This window comes from Penicillium odoratum (assembly GCF_028828045.1).
Source record: "Penicillium odoratum strain IBT 22623 chromosome Unknown utg000008l_segment0_segment0, whole genome shotgun sequence".
In the NCBI taxonomy this organism is placed as follows: Eukaryota; Fungi; Ascomycota; class Eurotiomycetes; order Eurotiales; family Aspergillaceae; genus Penicillium; species Penicillium odoratum.
The window spans coordinates 4,575,901-4,594,186 of NW_026643150.1; the positions used below are offsets into that span (position 1 = coordinate 4,575,901).

The window sequence follows — 18,286 nt, forward strand, 5'->3', positions numbered from 1 at the left end:
GGTTGCTTGATATGCTTCTGCCAATTTCTTGGCACAGTACACTAGAATCGAAGCATCTAGCTGGATAGGCAGCAGACTTAAAGCTTTGAGTCTATCTTCTGCAGAGATCGATGGCCAGATGCACGGTTGGCAGGGAGCTCAACGCCCCAGGCAATTCTGCAATCCCATTCGAGGTGTTCATTCCCATTCGAAATCACATCTTGGGGCACAACAATGTCATGGAACACCATTTCGCCAACGCCACCTTCCAAACTGAGTATCCAACGACGAGCGATCTCCATGTTTACGAGATCTTGGTCACGTTCAGCATCCAGGGCAAGAAGTGTACCACAAATAATCCATGCCAGGGTAAACATGTAGCGACGAGCATCTGCCAGAATAGCAGTGGGAGCTTGGTGTATTGTAGAGAATCGGGCTCTGAAAGCAGACCACGCAGTTCTCAACGTTTCTCGTAATTTCTCAGCTTGAATCAAAGCTAGAGCACGATCCAGCCACGAGCTAAATATATTCAAGTTCTCACCCTTCAGTAGGAATCGAGCCACTTCACTCGCTAGAACATTTGTGGTTCCCTCCCAAATGGAGTTCACCGAAGTATTGCGGAGGATCCGCGATATATTGAACTCAGGCTCATCGGCCTCATCCATGTAGCCCACGCCACCCATGGCTTCTTGGCATTCTTGAATGCCCGCGACGGCCATTTTGCTAATTACCGCCTTAGAAGTAGCTGTCAGGGTACGGAAAACAGCATTTGCTTCCTTTCCGGGATGAGGCAAGTGGGAAAGCGCAGAAGCTCCGGGCCGTTGGTTCTCAACAAGCCCCATGACTGCAATGGTGAAGAAGGCAAGATTCATGCCACCGCGGTGTTTGACTTCTAAGTCTGCCAAAAGTCGCAGATGCATGGGGATCAACCACAAAGGCTCCCCGACCGTATGTCTGGCTTTAGCAAAGCTTTTGGCGATACTGATCGCACGGCGCCAGCCAGAGAGAGAACCCACAAAGGTATGAATGCGGGTAACGTTTAGAAGAGGCGCAATGGTGACGATTCCCTGGTCCAACTCGCCAACTAGATGGGCGCGCATGCCTTTCAATTCAAGCTCCGCGGTTGGCAACTCCTTTGTACCTAATTTGTTTTTCAGCCGATGAATTCTCACCCCGTTCGATACCTTCCGAGCGGCCCCATCGTTGTCGATGACAGTTCGTTTCAGAGGAGCCAAAAATGTGCTCAATTTTCCTGATGGGGATTTGGCAAGTAGCAGAGCCACGTTGGCGTCGGTGGCAGAGGAGAAGAATTTGAACCCGGTAATCAAGTACTCACCATCTCCAAGCGGGTCCAAAGCCGACGGATTGGCTAGCGGGGAATATGTAGCCCAGGTCTCGGTATTCTGCACATCGCTACCACCGGCCCTCTCTGTCATCCATTGACCCGAGGTCCAGTGATCTTCACTTACCGAGACCAGACCCTTGAATACGGCGTGGAATGGATGTGTCGATGGCAAACCACTGATCTTTGAAGATAGGATAAAAGCAGCCCCGTCTGTCATGCTAATCGGACAGGAGTACAGGCCTGATGATGGTGCATAGATATAGTTCCTATGAAACGTCAGAAGACTATCGATGCCACTCATCATATTGTTTAAAATCTCACAGTGCGTATTGAACAGTTCTTCTATGTAATCCCAGAGCAGAATCATAGCCCGCTGCAACAACCTTATGACGAGCTCCCCAGTGACCAAGTCTCTTCCAGCCTTCAGTCGTGATCAGGCGGTCATAGTCATATCGCTTCCCCCATACATTGTGACTCTTCACATAGGGTTGATTTCGCTCTGCATCCGCAGTCCACTCTCGAACTTGCTCCGATACTGCTTCGCCACCAAGCTGGGCGAAATGTGATTCTACCGACTGTAGGAGCGCAGAAGGAATATACCCTGTAATACTGTCAGAATACGCGTGAGCAAAGACGGTAGATAAGCTTACATTCCAATGACCGCCGAAGACTGGTATCTGACGTATAGCTGTTTTCCAATTGCGCTGGCTGTGTTATGTATCCACTATCTGCTGTCGCAGGCTGTGATGGGGACGACATTATGTTTGTTGGAGGTTTGAATGTTCCAAGTGAGTAAATCCGGGGTAAGTGGGAATGAGGGGAATTGTTGAAGTTAATTTCGCGTGACAAACCAAGGACCTCGGCATGGGTACATGTATCTGCGATCTCCGTGAAACCGCCGAACTTGAAGTTGATGGAACTTAACCATGTAAAATAATCTATACCCGATCTTAACTGTAATTATTGGTCGAAGGGTGATAAATATTAGAATGATAACTAAGGGTAGCCATGATGGGTATTGAATTTTTGGATAAGTGTCGTTCTTTTGGTCTCTCTGTGCTGACAAAATTGGCGATAATGACTACATATCATGCAAAGTGTTGTATCCAGTCTCAATCAGACTTCGTGGACCACGGGAATCGGAACATATGTTCCAATAGAATAACCCTCCAAGTTTTGTCGTCGTCACCAACTGTGCCTTTTGCTGGACTGTTGCAGGGACATCATACGTGACAAATCCACCATCACCACCCACACAGTATGCAGCGCCCGCTTGGTTGTCAAGCACTTCCTGGGATCCCGGACGAGGAAGATCGCGATAATCAAACACTCCATCATCTCCGCCACAGCTAGTATACCCTTGTCCTGGTCCATTGCTTCCGAGGAACGAGCGCCCGTATGTGGGAACCCCAAGGATGAGTTTTCGTGAAGGAACTCCCTGCGATAGAACGTAGGACACTGCCAGATAACATGAGGTAGGAGTGCCATAGAGCTGGGCTTGGTGACCCGTCTCGGAGGCCCAAGGTCCTGAGAAATCATAAGCCATGAGGTTGATCATGTCGAGGTACTTTTCGGCCGCGGACAGATCGATATTCTGGAGTGCCCATTGACCCGCCGGGAGACAAGTGGCCAAGACATACCGTGGAGCGGGCAAGACCTCTCGCAGGCGAGCGAGAAGGCGAATATAGTCTTTACCCTGCTGGGAGTCGGCAGGGTGTTCCCAATCCACTGGACAACGAATGCGTGCGTTAGAAACTCAGTTCGAACCCTTGTCTTCAAACAGCGTTTAGGATAAAAATTAGATACCTACCGTCAATCCCATCTAGCCCGTATTGGTCGACCAACTCTCGGGCGCTGCGCACAAAGGTTTCCACCTTGGATCGGCTGTGGGCAACTGCGGCGAAATTCTCACTACCTTTTCCACCACCACCAACAGACAGAATGACTCTCAATTGGGAGTATTGTTGTTTCAATTGAACAAATGCTCGTAGGCAGCCCTCGGTGCCGTCTACTGGCATCTGGGTGTCGGCCCACTCATCACTCAGCTATCTCCACACGTTAGCACCCAAAACAAAAACAAAGCGAGACACAGAAGCAGTCCCCCACAGATGATATGACATACATAGACCGTGCCATCTTCCTTTACCCTGCAAGGATACCAGATCGAGATTAGCGTATCGTTTATCTCTACGTCTTCTCACTGATGATTGGTTGATCTCTTACCAAGCAAATGCGTAGAACACGTGCGAAATAAAGCCCAGTCTCAAGGACGACGGCGGTTGCTTTCGGTAGATTCTCCAGTTTGGGTAATAAGCAGCATTTGTGTACAAGGGCACTTCATACGTGCTCGAAGAATCAGTAATGGCGGGGTCAGCCACAGTCACGGGTCGACGGCGAAAGAAGTTGGTAGCAGCGGAGAACATGGTCTCCCTTTGAAATACGACCTGGGTCATCCAAACCCGTAAACCAAGCCAAGCAGAAGATAAAGGAATAAATCAAGAAAGAGAGTGTCGAGTAGGTTCCATTGAAGTACTTAAAAACCCTGGCAAGCTCGACTGGTGTGGCTTTCCTGTTCGGGAAAGGGGGTCACGTGGATACAGGTTCTCATTTGGTTCAAGTTTACATACAAACTCGTACGATTGGATAATTTGGATTCACACGATATGTACATCCGAAGGCACTCCGTACAGAGATCCCCCAATAGTGGAGGCTCCCTTCTTTCCCCACTCTTGTGAACGGCCGATCCGCATTACGCTGGATGAGACTCATGGTGCGGGGGTTTGACGAGACTAGTGCAGCCAAGGATCTTTGATTTTGCTGACAATTCAAAAGATCTCCATAGTAAGAACCAATCGACTGGAACAGGCATCAAGGGTCAACCTGGCAAGTGCTCATTCTTGAGATCTTGCATTCGGTGTATGGAGTTCCTCTATGGTCTAACTAGATCCATTCTAGATGACCCCAGTGACATATTCCCATATGACGTGCGGTGAGATTGACAGTCCGTGATCAGACGACCTCTAATTTGAAGCGCACGTGGTTCCTTATATGAAGGTTTTACGGATCACGTTAGATTTGCACTTGCAAGCCAAACAAACTGCATCAAGAGTCCAGGTCGTGGAAGATACCCTTCGTGGATCTTCCGTAATCAGGGGCCGGTGAATTGAACCTAGACCGCGGAGCGACCTGCAACAATGTTTGCTTTTTCTTCTCTTTTTTTTTCTCTCTCGTGTTTTCCTCAAGGATGAAGGTGATTGGTTAATATTCATGAGGCGGTGCTCCGGGGATTCGGGAATGTGCCAACCCCTGCTTCCCCGCCAAATTCATGCAGACCATGTCGGGCAGCGAATCGAATGCGAAAAATCATAACCATTCTGGCTAATCCTGGAATCAGGCGTTCCCCCTTTTTCTCTGCAGTGCCACTAAAATTTCACAAACCAATGCGTACTTACCGGATTTTCATGTCAACGCACATAGTTTATCAAACACAAGGCAAACCCCCATCTTTTGATGTGCGACCACTCTTTTGCCGGCCAATATCGATCGGATTTGGGCTTTCTTGAATCTGCGACTTGATTTTGCCCAGTCAACGCTGTTCATCAGAGATCAGAGATTGAGATAGTTATGGGTGTTTTAAATATTTCCGGAGTGTGACCAATTTCATAAAGATGGCTTGTTTGGCCGCTCTGGAGACAACGTCAGATATTAGGATATTCGAAGGCTACTCGGCTTTTTCTGCCTGAATCCTGAAGCAACACGCGGCGGGTTGATCGAGTGCCACCGTCGGACTCGCGGTGAGGGTTGTGCACCACTAAATTGAACCTGCAGACTTTGAAACTTAGAATTTAATTCTGACTTAGCTGTGCGCATGACACCGTAAAACTCGAGTCTTGTCCATCTAGATGTCGTCAAGTCCATTTATATATTCCAGTATGATACCATTTATCTCCAACGTTGGACGTTATCACCTTTATCAACTCTGTCAGCATACAAATAACAGCTTTCATTCGAGACCTCACGTTGTAAGATGAGAGCATGGATAGTGTCAAATTCTCGGACTGCCCAGAATTTGCAGTTATCACGGCAACTGGGAATATTTTCTTTTCGACATACTGTACCTTGGAAACTCTGTAAACAACTCCAGGCTTCGCGAATTAAGTTATCCGTCCAAGGTCTTCAACCAGTCTATGATTGACAATGATAGCGTCATGGAATCTACCCGGGAGGGTACGAGCCAAATGAACATTGAAGCCTGGGGTTCCGCCTTTCCCATCAATGTGGTGGACCAATCCCATATCTATGATCACAAAGCTGAAGCTGTCTCTGCCGAGTTTTTATCAACATACATACATACACCATGGCAGGGGAGTTGATCTTCATTACCGGTGCATCGGGGTTTGTCGGTAGTGCGACCGCCGGGGATGCATTAAAGGGTGGATATCGATTACGAGTCTGTCTTCGAAGATCGTGTGAGAAACTGGAACCTCTGCTTTTGAGATAAAGCAATCATGTGGAATCTGACATTGTTCCTGAATTGACACATGCGGCACTTGCAGGGAAGCTTGATGGGGTTGACTACGTCCTGTATGTTGCCGCACCCGTTCCCCATGGCACAGACAAAGAGGTTTATTTTATTCCGGCTGTGACTATCACCATAGCGGTGCTTGAAGAGGCCGCTAGTGTTTCTAGCGTAAAATAAGGTATTATCACATCCTTTGTTACATCATTGCTTCCGATCGGGAGTCCTCTTCATGGTGTCATCGTCAATAATTTGTGGTTCTGGTCAAGCTAAGCAACGTTAATTTCATGATATAACAACTAATCTTATTGTTAGAGGATAATGAAGGGAATCTTGACGTGGACGAGGCTGCAGACTTCACTATCTCCGAGAGTTCCGCTGCAACAGTCTCGAAGCTTTATCATGCTTCCAAGTTGCTCGCTAATAAAGCGACATGGGATTTTTGGGAATATTAACGTCTACACTATAGCTTAGTGGTCATACCCCTAAGCTTGACCTTTGGTAACAACCTTATGTAAACAAATGATGAGGAATTCTAGTCAACATCTAACGAGGGTCTATGGTCGACTATCATGGAAGGAAAATTAGCTATAAATCGCACCTGTGTGCACATTCAGGACGCTGCTGAGGCTCATATCAGAGCTTTGAGCTTGAACATACTTGACGGCTCGTCATATCTCCTTGCGGGACTCGAAGCGATATGGAAGGAGATGGCGGATATAGTTTATCGGAATTACCCAGAGTCAAACGCGAGGATCACGGCATAGAACTACAGCGATATACAGTGGTGTCTCACAAGTATTTGACCTCGGGTACTTTGAAGTCTGACCGCCTTCTCAGACCGCCTGCTATTTTAGTATGCATAATTTCTCACCGCGTCCCACCACGCTCGCATATACAGTATTATAACGTAGATTTGACGCGTCTTGCCCCATATTAGCACCTTTAATATAATAATTACCTAGTAATTATGCCTCCCATACGTGGCAAGCGAGGTCCAGAGCTTGATTGTCTTACCAGAGCTAAAATATGTGAACTCCATGCCACTAATGGATGGGGTGCAACAACTATCAAAAAGAAGCGATTCCCGGATATTCCACGCTCTACCATTCAATATACGCTTACACAAGAGTCAAAGCGTCAAAAGCAGGAGTCATTACCGCGTCCAGGTGCTCCAAGAAAGCTCACAGAGAACGACCGTGACCATATTTATGAGACTATCCAACAAAACCCGTCAATTTTGATCCAAGACCTTCTTTCGGAGGTCGATAATAAGGTTAAACGCAACTCAATTTGGCGTCTTACGCACGAGATGGGCCTTCGAAAGTGGCGGAAGATGCAACGGCCTACTTTAACGCCTCAACATGCTGCAAAACGTCTTGCCTGGGCTCAACGATATGAGCACTTTACTTCCGAGGTTTGGGCTCGAGTTTATTGGTCAGATGAGTGTACTGTTGAGCGTGGTATTGGTCAACGGCAAGAATGGACCTTTACTCGTCCAAAAAATCAGCTTTGGGAGCATCCAAAAGAAGGTCGTCAAGTTCAAATGATTCCAGCTCGAGGAAAACAGATTAAACAGATGTTCTGGGCTGCCTTCTCTGGTCTTCCTCGACGCTCTGGTCTTATACCTTTATTCGGAGATCCTGAATCTCGTCGTGGTGGTGTTTCATCTCGAACAATCGATGAGCTTTATCGGCGAGTTCTTCCAACACTTTTGAATAGTTTAGATCATGATGCTATTTTTCAACAAGATAACGCGCCTGTTCACACTGCATATCTCGTCCGAGATACGCTAGATGAGCTTGGATATGATATAATGGAGTGGCCTCCTTATTAACCTGATTTAAACCCAATTGAGAACCTCTGGGCGTTGCTAAAAGCTGCAATTTTGAAGCAACACCCTGAGCTTATGCACCTACCTAATAACGACGAGACACTCGAAATATTAGTAGATGCCGCTCAAGAGGCTTGGCAAGGCCTAGATATTGAGATATTTAAGCATCTGGCAGATACTATGCCACATAGGGTGGTAGATGTTATTAAATACGAAGGTTGGCATACTAGCTATTGAATTTGACAGAATTTCCGAGGTTTCTGCACGGCAGTATTAAAAGTGGGTCCTACTACCCAAAGTATCCGAGGTCAAATACTTGTGAGACACCACTGTATATGTCTTTTGTTCCAATAGACAGCAGCAGAGCCGAAGCCGAGTTGGGGATGGAGTGGCGTTCTATGGAGCAAATGGCGAGAAATGTGATAGATTAACAGCTTGAGATTTTCCGACGCTTCAACTGGCATACTTAGAATCCAATTGGATATTCTAAAATCTAGTCTGAATAGCTTGATTGACCTCGGCGCTTTGAAAAATGACCGTTGGCATTGGGCATGGTGATGTGACAGACAAGAGTCCAGAATCATTGATGAGACAAGAGTCATACTAGCGATGTAAAAAAGCAAAGATAGTGTTGTCTCATGGAAGACCGATCCAGTTCAAATAGCACACAAAGTCAAGTATCAAGTTGTCAAGTAGTAATCACAGACTTAACTTACAATTGGTCGGGTGACTGACTAAGCGGAATTTGGTCGCATCAAAGATGGAGCTCGAATTGTCCGTGGTCTTCTCTCCCCGAGCTACAGCTTTTGTCAGCAACTTCCGTTCTTACTCGGATTCCTACAATACACGCTACCAGCAAGTTCCTCTCTCTACCAGCTCCATTTGCCTACGGCTGCTGTCTGCTCAGCCTTCGATATCACCATGACAGTCGACGTGCGTAGCGCCGCCGCAAGCATTCTGTCCGCCGAGCCTACGCGTGACCCACGCTACGATGACTTTTCCTTCACACCCTTCCTCCGAAAAAGCTTCGGATTTGGCCTTGCGAGCGATGTGCCTGTCTGCAAGGCATACGGCGAGGGACATTGCCCACTGGGCCCAGCCTGCCCAGACCGACACCCGACTCCCTCTCGCGTCACCACGTCCACGACTACCGCCTCCGGTCTGGCCCCTTCTACAACACACGGGTCCCTGGTCTGCAAACATTTTCTCAAGGGTCTCTGCAAGAAGGGAGTGAAGTGCGAGTACTTGCATGAGTATAATCTTCGCCGCATGCCCGAATGCCAGTCCTTTTCGCGATCCGGCTACTGCCCCAATGGAGATGATTGTCTATACCAGCACGTTCGGGAGGAGGCTCGACTCTCACCCTGTGAACACTATGATCGAGGATTCTGTGAGCTTGGACCTCTTTGCGCTAAGCGGCATGTTCGCCGTCGTCTATGCCTGTTCTACCTAGCCGGGTTTTGTCCCGAAGGCAAGAACTGTCCTGATGCGCATCCCAGGTGGACAGAAAACCTCCCTCGCCCTACAATTCGAACAGAAAAGACGGAGGAAGAACTGGAACATGAACGAACACTTATCAGGGAAGAACAAGAGCGCGAGAAGGAACGAGAACGTGAATGGCGCAGTGAACGCGGACGTGGCGGTGGATTCATGCGAGGGCGGTATCGGGGGCGAGGCAGGGGCTGACCCTGGGGTCTCAACAAATAGAGAGCCACCTATGGGCTTGCAAAGTTGCATTTATACGGTGTGAGGGTTGTTCTATTTCTCTTTTTCTGTGCCTTTAATTTCTTTTCCTGTTAACAGCCCTGGAGTCTCTGGACTGGTTTCGAGATACTAAGATACCCCAGTTATATAGACGTTTGTGTCCCTCAAATTTGAATTTTAATCTGATTTCCTGACCCTGAAAATCGTAATTAGCGTGCATGGGCCCAACACTAGGCGTCATTGGCTAGTCCTGACCGTTCTCACGCCCAGATCGTCCTACTTGGCGGCCTGGGCATTCAAGAATGTTTATGATTGAATTGATCATTATTCAGTTCCATGAGATCATTCAAATTAAGCTCAGTTAGCAGGCTTACCTCAGAAATGACATATGATCATCGTACGGAGTACAAGTGTTACGGATTCTTTGCTAAATTACGTGCTGATTCAATCATGCATAATCTGGTGATTATTGTGTCATTTGTCAGAAATCGGTCAGACTCGACTAACCCGTAAAGCCGAGTGGATCCGATCATTTTTGAAATCACCAATCATCGTCACCTTTGCTCTGTAATCTATGACTGATAGCTTTGTTAAAGTGGTACCTTCTGCGCTATACAATATACTATGGCGTAGGAGGTACTAGTAGTTGATCTCACGATGCGGGGTCAATGGTAATATAAAGCTTTCCTATTTCCCTTCCAATTGTTTTTTTTTAATCTCACATTCATTCCTCTCCTCATTCCATTACTCTTACCATCCTTCAAAATGGCTCCCAAGATTGCTATCGTCTTCGTACGTCCTTTCAATTCCGCAATATTTTTGGTAAAAGAAAACGAACTAAGCCTCTTCCCCAACAGTACTCGCTCTATGGCCACATCCAGAAGCTGGCTGAGGCCGAGAAGAAGGGTATTGAGGCCGCTGGTGGCCAGGCCGACATCTACCAGTATGCTATGCTCTGATGCACACAATTGTCTCTTCGCACTGCTAATTGCGCTTCTCTCCTCTAGGATCGGCGAGACCCTCTCTGAGGAGGTTCTGACCAAGATGCACGCTCCTGCCAAGTCCAGCTACCCCGTTGCCGAGCCCAACGACCTATTGCAGTACGATGCCGTTCTGTTTGGTATCCCTACCCGCTACGGTAACTTCCCTGCTCAGTGGAAGACCTTCTGGGACGCTACCGGTTCCATCTGGGCCACTGGTGGTTACTGGGGCAAGTACGCCGGTCTCTTCATCTCCACTGGCACTCAAGGTGGTGGCCAGGAGTCTACTGCCATCTCTACCATGAGCACCCTCACTCACCACGGGTTCATCTACGTTCCTTTGGGTTACAAGACCACCTTTGCCCAGCTGGCGAACTTGGATGAGATCCACGGTGGTAGCCCCTGGGGTGCTGGTACCTTTGCTGTAAGCATTCCTCATCTTTTGGCTTCTCTAAACCCCTGCTAACGAGTTCTAGGGTGCCGACGGTTCCCGCCAGCCCACCGCTCTTGAGCTGTCCATTGCCGAGGCTCAGGGCAAGGCCTTCTACGAGACTGTTGCTAAGGCCAACCAGTGACTGCGTGGTAGTGGCGAGTCGAAGCCCGAGATATCGACCCCTGTTGCGAAGAAGACCGAGCAGCCCTCCCAGGGACAGCAGGGTACTCAGCCAGCTGTGAGGGAGAAGAGTAATGAAGGACCATGCGGCTTGCCCAAGAACTGCACTATTCAATGATTGGAGACCGGATTCCTTTTTGTATTCTTTTTTTTCATTGCGGGTTAGAGAGGCGTCTTAGAGGGCGTTCCACATTCAATGACATGAACCTATGACTCTCCCTCTCCGAACGGAGGACTTTAGCTTTTAGAAAGAAAATCTGTTCCTCATTGACTTGAGGGATGAGGAATCACAATTCCAGATGTTCAGATTCCGCATGTCTTCATACATTTAAATCAATCATATTAGTAAATAACATCAAAGTAGATTGAATGGCCAGTACTACTGATTGATTCCACTTGAGATTGTAATCGTATTACGAATATTACTAATCTGTTCCGTATATTTGTGCGGGGAGTATGGTTCATTGATAACCATACCGCCCGCAGGCTGTGACGTGACTGGCAGGAGCTCTTAGACCAAGCTAGACCTTCGTTCCACAACTTTCTTCAACCTACTCTTCTTCGACTTGTCTTCACCCTTTCAATTATTGCTCTTCATTCGGATCAGATATGGCTACCAAGCCAATCCTTTTGCGCTTTGAGAGTCGGAACGGCCAATTTCGAATCACCGTCAAGCCGGATGACCTCTTTCCTACGCTCCAACAAAAGGTGCCCATGACCATCCTTCACTGAAGATACGTATGACATTATCAATATTGATTTTCTCTTAGATTCTCGAGCATCTTCCATCAGAAGTGGACCCATCATCCCTCTCCCTCTCCAATAAGCCGATCGGCACCGGTGGTGAGGAAAGACAGCTCCAGACCCTCGACGGAGTTCCGATCGGACAAGTTGGCCTAAAGTGAGTGATATTCCTCTTTAAAGAGCTGAAAATCTCCTACTTATCCGCGTGGATGCGTGTAGACACGGCGATAAGCTCTTTGTCGGGTACCAAGACCTCACCACATCGCAAAATGGCCCGTCCAGCGGACACATCTCAACCCCAACCGAGCGTCGACTGAATGGAACTTCAGTCCCCCAAGAGCAGACTATTCCCATTCGTGCGCCAGCATCACCTTCTCTCAATATCAAAAACCCATGGGAGGTCGTCAAACAATCATCGTTGGACAACTTACTGGATAAGAAGGATGGCAAGATCAAACGGAGCCAGGATGTCCGCATGTGCAAACATGGTCCCCGTGGCATGTGTGACTACTGCATGCCCTTGGAACCATACGATGCGAAATATATGGCAGAAAAGAAGATCAAACATCTCTCCTTCCACTCATACATGCGCAAAATCAATGCTGCCACCAACAAACCCGAAGCTGGCAGCTCCTTCATGCCCCCACTCAGCGAGCCCTTTTACAGAGTGCGTCGTGACTGTCCGTCAGGGCATCCTGCATGGCCTGAAGGCATTTGCAGCAAGTGCCAACCCAGCGCCATCAGTTTGCAACCCCAAGAATTCCGTATGGTTGATCACGTTGAGTTCTCGACCCCCAGCTTGATCAACTCATTGTTGGATTTCTGGCGCAAGTCGGGGGCTCAGCGGTTAGGATTCCTTTATGGTACATACGAAGAATATGCAGAAGTACCGCTGGGCGTCAAGGCGGTTGTCCAAGCAATCTATGAGCCCCCACAGGTGGGCGAGGTAGACGGTGTCACACTCCACGAGTGGCATAATGAGAAAGAAGTGGACGAGGTGGCGCGTCTGTGTGGCCTGCAGAAAGTGGGTGTCATCTTCACAGATCTTCTTGATGCGGGACAAGGGGATGGTTCTGTGGTGTGTAAACGACACATTGACTCGTACTACCTTTCCTCTCTGGAGATCGCTTTTGCCTCGCGTCTTCAGGCTCAAAACCCGAAAGCAACCAAATGGAGTCGCTCGGGACGCTTTGGCTCTGACTTTGTGACCTGCGTGCTAAGTGGCGATGAGACTGGAGCGATTGCTGTGAGCTCCTACCAGGCCAGTGTCTCAGCTGTGGAGATGGTGCGAGCCGACATTGTTGAGCCTTCTGCCGATCCATCTGTTATGCTGGTACAGTCAGAGGATGACGAAGATGTTGGTAGTAAGACACGATATATCCCTGAAGTCTTCTTCCGTCGCATCAACGAGTATGGCGCCAGTGTACAAGAGAATGCCAAGCCAAGCTTCCCTGTGGAGTTCCTGTTGGTGACACTCACGCATGGTTTCCCGACGGAGTCCTCGCCAGTTTTCACCAACAGCCAGTTCCCTATTGAGAACCGTGAAAGTATTGGAGAGAGCCAGGAGTTGCGGCATGTGGCTCAGAAGCTTATGTCGCATGGGGACCCCGACAAGGCGATCCAGGGTGTATCGGACTTCCATCTCCTGTGCTTCCTGCACGGGCTTTCGACATTCAATAAGGTCAGTTTCATATCTCGACTCAGGTGGCCTGAACAACATCCCTAATTAGTACTAAACGCATTTGGAATAACAGGATGAAGAAGGCCTTCTTTGCCGAGTTGCGACGACCCACTCCACTGCCGATGGAATACAACTGCTGAATACCCCCGGGTGGGCAACCTTGATGACAATCCTTCAAGAGAGTGGTGAGCGCCCCCCTAAGCGCCCCTTGCCCACGGCGGCCAACCCCAAACGGTGGCCCCACTCCGCTGTTGATTCCCCTCGCTCCATGTCCCCCAAATCCGACGGTGAACAGCTTGCTAAAAGGTTCAAGGGAACTAGGCTAGAATGACTGGTTTATCTATATTCGCTATTCGGTCCCTTTTATCATATCCAACTTGCTCGACCCCGGCTCGTGCCGTTGATCATAGAGCTTCTGGCCATTGAGGCAGATTGAGATGCGCCCCTCGAACCAATCTTGCATACCCTTCGTCATTCGCCCAAAATCAAGATAGCCCCGTCGATGCCGGCGTGGAGGGAAAGCGGTGGAAAAGCAAAGCATGAGTGGCAGCATGGTGGTTTTTCTATTTTCTTCGTTTACCATGTCAACTGCTCCCTATTATGGTTTAGTAGGTTGATAGCAAGGTCAGAGTCCATAATACCCGGGGATCTTCACCCAAATCTTCAATCCATGGATCCATCTGCCGATCGAGTAAAATGCCTATTTCATAAACATCGACCCGGCTTTATACCTTTGCAGGCATATACTACCCGTGGCCTGCAGTCTACTGGGCCCAGCATTTCGAAGTGTATCATTAAACATCATATTTCACAATCTGTTATTATTATAATCATCAATACAATACGGTCCAAGCGGAAACACTGCTCAGAACAATATCAAACATTCTCATATATAGTCTCACCGAGGTTGCGATATCTTGCTTTCCTTCACGATATCCCGCAGTCGTTGTTCCAGAACGGACCGACCCTCCGCATTGGTCCAGATCTCATGCGGGGCATCATGAACAACATCCCAGGAGAGTAGCTTGTTCGTGATATGGGAGAGATCCTCCTGAAATTTTGCCCACTCTGAGTTCCTGCGAATCTCCTGGCCAGAGCTTACCACGACCAATGGTGTCGCCCCCATTTGGATGTGGCGAGCAGACTGTACTTCGGCCGCTGTCATCGAGACTGCGACCAGGCTTTCCTGCAATTTTGCTTTGATAAATTTCCCGGATTGATAGGCAGACCGTCCAACTACCCGATCCTCGCGAGTGCGGCCACGCACTAGAGCGCCCGCCAAGCGATCAAGCCCAAGTGGGGAGATCACACCGCGAAGCCAAAGAACGAAGCCCCGGCTGGGCTTTCCAATGTCTTTCAGGTATGTCTCGTGCAGTGGATCGATGAGGAAAATACCGCGCACTTCAAGCAAATGGCGGCTTGCAAAGAGTCGGGAATATAGACTGCCGACCCCAGCGGAGACAACAACCCATGGACCAGACTCATCAGCCAACGCTAAGGCCTCGGAGAGGACGTCGACAGCCATTCCTGCAGAATGTGGCGATGGTGCATTGTCTGACCAGCCTAGCCCTGGTCGATCCCAATAGCAATATCGACTTATAACCCCATTTTGGTATGCCTCGTCGATGAATGGTTGCAATGTGTATTCAACAGGACCATAGTCCCCCTCAAGCAAAATAGTAGGCTCATGGGCATTATCTGTGGTATTATTTCCCACGCAGGCAAGGTGGACTTGATAACTGTCACCACGAACAGAGTAACGCTGACCAGGAGGCTCAAGTGATGCATCACGAGCACGTAGGATCAAAGTTGCCGTGAAGAGGACTGTAGCGATGGTCATGACCACCAAGACAACTGTTTCTACTAGCAATGCCAGCCACTCTTGCAGCGAGCGACGGGTCTCTTCACGTCCGGTAAGTCTCTCTTCCTCTTCTCGTTTGCCCCATGTCACAGCTTGGTTTTGGATGACTTGATACAAAGAGATAGCAACCACCCAGGCAACGGACGCGATACCAACCCAACCTTCTTCGAGTCGAATTCGTGGCACAGCCAGAATAACAATCATATCTACCAGGAGTAGTCCAGCCAGAATACTGCCCCAAATGGTCGTGGCCTTGGAAGGTACTGTAAAGAAAAGCAAGCCGAGGACCAGGTATCCGGTTGCGAGAGTGGTATATGAAAATGCGAAAAATCCCGAGCCACGGGCATGCATCATTGGTGGACTAACAAATATGGACACTAACAGAAACGTCCACCATATGAAGCTGATGGCCAAGGCTAGTAGAGAAACGGCACGTAACGCGCGCACACTCCATATATTATAAGGCGATACCTTGTATGGATTAGCTCATGATGCACGGATCTTCCTTTTTCGATGAAAAAACATACCGCTGGATCATCAGGGCTCAGATACGCCTGGCCAGTCTCTGGTAGCAATCGTGTACGTTCTGTTGGTTGAGGTGTTCGATCATCTGCATTCTGGTCATCGTGCTCCGAGCGTTGATGTGACTGCTCGTCAGTTCTATGCCCCCATAGAGATACCATCTTAAATCCTTGTCACCTTGGAATATATCGGATAAATGAAGCTTGAGAGGATATTATATTAGTGGGGGGGGACCAAGTGTAACAACCTTAATGACATCTGACGTCATACATTCGATATCCAGTTCTCGGCAGGAAAAGGTTGGACAAGGACATTTGGGACCTTGGGAGGATAACAGACTACGTAGTAATCCAGGAGATTGGCTCGATTTGGTTATAGCATCGGATTGGTGCGACCTGCCTTGTATATAGCTTTGAAGCTATCAAGCGTCTAGTACCCTGAACCTTGAAGATCCCCCAAGATGAAAGAGACGGGGTTCACCCGAGCGCGAGAAGATTCAAATAGAATATGATCATCAGCATTCAAATCAAACTTCATTGGTGACTTGTGATGTGACTGAGTGATGTGATTCCATTGTCGAAGTATTCGGACCTTAGTCAGCATCGTCCAGATGTCCGCACTAAATGCGTGAATGAATCGTCCAATCCACACCTACATCCTCGGCGTTCAATATTTGAGAATCAGACAACTCTACTGGATATTTGTAACCACAAACTTGACCTTAATAGTATTCTGTGGTTGATTCGGTCTACAGACACCCAAGTCGAGGCTGTTGACTTTTTGGTCCTTCACCCCCCGCACCCGATGAGCGAGCTCCAGAAATCCTTTGCCAAATCCAAATTGGCCAGATTCTCCCCAGAGGCACCTATGACAAATTCAATTGGCATGCTTAATGAAAAACGAGATGATGATAGCTCTTCGACATCTTCATTATCCTCCACAGGCACACTGGTTCCGTCACCGACGAGACATCTATTCGCCCGAACAAGAAATCCGTTGGTCTACCTTTTCAACTTTGAGTTTGCTCCTGTTGCTCTGCAATGTGCCTGAGAAAGTTGAAAGACCCTGGGGTTTTTCCAAGTTCAGAGCAAACAACGAATGGACTGGCTAACCAACATCTCTAGACAATCTACTCAATCACTGGCATGGACGGACTTCTTTGATCAGGAGCTATTCTTACCTCAGGAATTGGGAAATCTTCATATCATCCATCATGTTTACCTGACTCCGCCAACTCACTCAGGCCCACTTTTCGTGATGCATCACGGCGCAGGCTCCTCTGGCCTTTCATTCGCAACGTGCGCGGAGGAGATCCGGAAAATCCTTCCGAAGGCCGGTGTCTTATCTGTTGATGCGAGGAGGCACGGCCGCACAATGATGACATCAAATTCTGCGGACCTTCTCGATGAAACTCCTTCTGTCTCGGCAGCTGCGCTAGCTGACGCTGATGGTCAGACTCAATTGGATTTGAGGCTTGAAACCTTAAGTAAAGACCTTGTCCATGTGATTCGCAAGACCCAAGAGCGTATGAAGTGGGAAATATTACCTGATATTGTCCTTGTGGGTCACAGCCTGGGTGGTGCGGTCATCACTGATGTCGCCAAGAATGGCAAACTGGGCCCCAAAGTCTTGGCCTATGCGGTCTTGGATGTTGTTGAGGGTGAGTTTTTTGACCGGGTTCGAATTCCCTGGACTTAACCGGTATCTTCTAGGGTCTGCGATGGATGCGCTCCAAAGCATGGAAAAATACCTTTTAACACGGCCAACCCGGTTTCCCTCATTAGAATCAGGAATTGAATGGCAGTATGCACCCATTTGTCTCCACCCTTGTCCTTTGGAGGCGAGTTACTGAACCCCACGATTTCTAGCACCCGGTCCCGGACGATTCGAAACACAACTTCCGCGCGGGCTTCGGTCCCTTCATTGATATACGAAGAAGCTCAACCTGCTGATCCGTCCCGGCCTTGGGTCTGGCGCACCAGCCTATCCGCAACCAAACCTTTCTGGGAGAATTGGTTTGTTGGTCTGAGCAAGAAGTTCCTCGAGGCGAGGGGAGGAAAGCTCCTACTCCTGGCAGGGACAGATAGACTGGACAAAGAACTCATGATCGGCCAGATGCAAGGTATATATACCACGCTTTCCCCTTGAATTAGAGTCCATGCTGATTGACTAGCAGGAAAATATCAACTTCAAGTCTTCCCTGAAGCCGGCCACTTTGTGCAAGAGGATCAACCGACCAAGACAGCACAGGTATTAGTAGACTTCTATAAACGCAATGATCGCAGTGCCTTGGTACTGCCCCCAAAGGTAGCAGATATGCAAGCCGCTGCTGCAATGAAAAAGGGAGTTGGTGCTTCTACTGGTGGGCACTTTGAATAGGTAGCAATGCCGTGATTATATCTTACGTCGGGTAGTACCTCGATGGACCAAATTGGTCTCTATGCCCCAGCATCAATAAAGTAGGCTCTGTAATCATGTTATCCGAGCTATCTACAGTGCAGAAA

The 18,286-nt window shown here is 48.5% G+C and overlaps 9 protein-coding genes across 9 annotated transcripts; 6 read left to right on the top strand and 3 right to left on the bottom strand.

The window, feature by feature from the left end:
* Positions 1 to 77: 77 nt before the first annotated feature.
* On the bottom strand, positions 78 to 2,083 carry N7520_011958 (putative acyl-CoA dehydrogenase; the record flags this gene model as incomplete). Its single annotated transcript, XM_057145891.1, has 3 exons — positions 78 to 1,590; positions 1,646 to 1,925; positions 1,975 to 2,083. The coding sequence occupies 3 exons, from the start codon at positions 2,081 to 2,083 to the stop codon at positions 78 to 80; spliced, it is 1,902 nt and encodes a 633-aa protein (XP_056991645.1).
* Positions 2,084 to 2,405: 322 nt separating this feature from the next.
* On the bottom strand, positions 2,406 to 3,747 carry N7520_011959 (glycoside hydrolase family 18 protein; the record flags this gene model as incomplete). The annotated part of the gene is made up of 4 exons (XM_057145892.1): positions 2,406 to 3,052; positions 3,135 to 3,369; positions 3,447 to 3,471; positions 3,548 to 3,747. 4 exons carry the CDS (start codon positions 3,745 to 3,747, stop codon positions 2,406 to 2,408), a joined length of 1,107 nt encoding a protein of 368 aa, XP_056991646.1.
* Positions 3,748 to 5,681: 1,934 nt separating this feature from the next.
* N7520_011960 (uncharacterized protein) lies at positions 5,682 to 6,298 on the top strand (the record flags this gene model as incomplete). Its single annotated transcript, XM_057145893.1, has 3 exons — positions 5,682 to 5,791; positions 5,828 to 6,014; positions 6,161 to 6,298. The coding sequence occupies 3 exons, from the start codon at positions 5,682 to 5,684 to the stop codon at positions 6,296 to 6,298; spliced, it is 435 nt and encodes a 144-aa protein (XP_056991647.1).
* A 515-nt stretch (positions 6,299 to 6,813) lies between these two features.
* Positions 6,814 to 7,914, top strand: N7520_011961 (uncharacterized protein; the record flags this gene model as incomplete). The annotated part of the gene is made up of 2 exons (XM_057145894.1): positions 6,814 to 7,605; positions 7,810 to 7,914. 2 exons carry the CDS (start codon positions 6,814 to 6,816, stop codon positions 7,912 to 7,914), a joined length of 897 nt encoding a protein of 298 aa, XP_056991648.1.
* A 684-nt stretch (positions 7,915 to 8,598) lies between these two features.
* yth1 (cleavage polyadenylation factor RNA-binding subunit YTH1) lies at positions 8,599 to 9,363 on the top strand (the record flags this gene model as incomplete). Its single annotated transcript, XM_057145895.1, has 1 exon — positions 8,599 to 9,363. The coding sequence occupies one exon, from the start codon at positions 8,599 to 8,601 to the stop codon at positions 9,361 to 9,363; it is 765 nt and encodes a 254-aa protein (XP_056991649.1).
* Positions 9,364 to 10,146: 783 nt separating this feature from the next.
* Positions 10,147 to 11,092, top strand: pst2 (putative NADH-quinone oxidoreductase Pst2; the record flags this gene model as incomplete). The annotated part of the gene is given in 5 exon segments (XM_057145896.1): positions 10,147 to 10,173; positions 10,239 to 10,324; positions 10,389 to 10,785; positions 10,838 to 10,932; positions 10,948 to 11,092. The coding sequence occupies 5 exon segments, from the start codon at positions 10,147 to 10,149 to the stop codon at positions 11,090 to 11,092; spliced, it is 750 nt and encodes a 249-aa protein (XP_056991650.1).
* A 491-nt stretch (positions 11,093 to 11,583) lies between these two features.
* On the top strand, positions 11,584 to 13,730 carry npl4 (nuclear protein localization protein 4; the record flags this gene model as incomplete). The annotated part of the gene is made up of 4 exons (XM_057145897.1): positions 11,584 to 11,682; positions 11,745 to 11,875; positions 11,938 to 13,399; positions 13,473 to 13,730. 4 exons carry the CDS (start codon positions 11,584 to 11,586, stop codon positions 13,728 to 13,730), a joined length of 1,950 nt encoding a protein of 649 aa, XP_056991651.1.
* Positions 13,731 to 14,297: 567 nt separating this feature from the next.
* N7520_011965 (DUF2417 domain-containing alpha/beta hydrolase) lies at positions 14,298 to 16,319 on the bottom strand (the record flags this gene model as incomplete). The annotated part of the gene is made up of 3 exons (XM_057145898.1): positions 14,298 to 15,731; positions 15,788 to 15,920; positions 16,219 to 16,319. 3 exons carry the CDS (start codon positions 16,317 to 16,319, stop codon positions 14,298 to 14,300), a joined length of 1,668 nt encoding a protein of 555 aa, XP_056991652.1.
* A 267-nt stretch (positions 16,320 to 16,586) lies between these two features.
* Positions 16,587 to 18,161, top strand: ppe1 (putative ribosomal protein/carboxylic ester hydrolase (Ppe1); the record flags this gene model as incomplete). Its single annotated transcript, XM_057145899.1, has 5 exons — positions 16,587 to 16,801; positions 16,907 to 17,442; positions 17,495 to 17,585; positions 17,651 to 17,904; positions 17,959 to 18,161. 5 exons carry the CDS (start codon positions 16,587 to 16,589, stop codon positions 18,159 to 18,161), a joined length of 1,299 nt encoding a protein of 432 aa, XP_056991653.1.
* Positions 18,162 to 18,286: the final 125 nt, after the last annotated feature.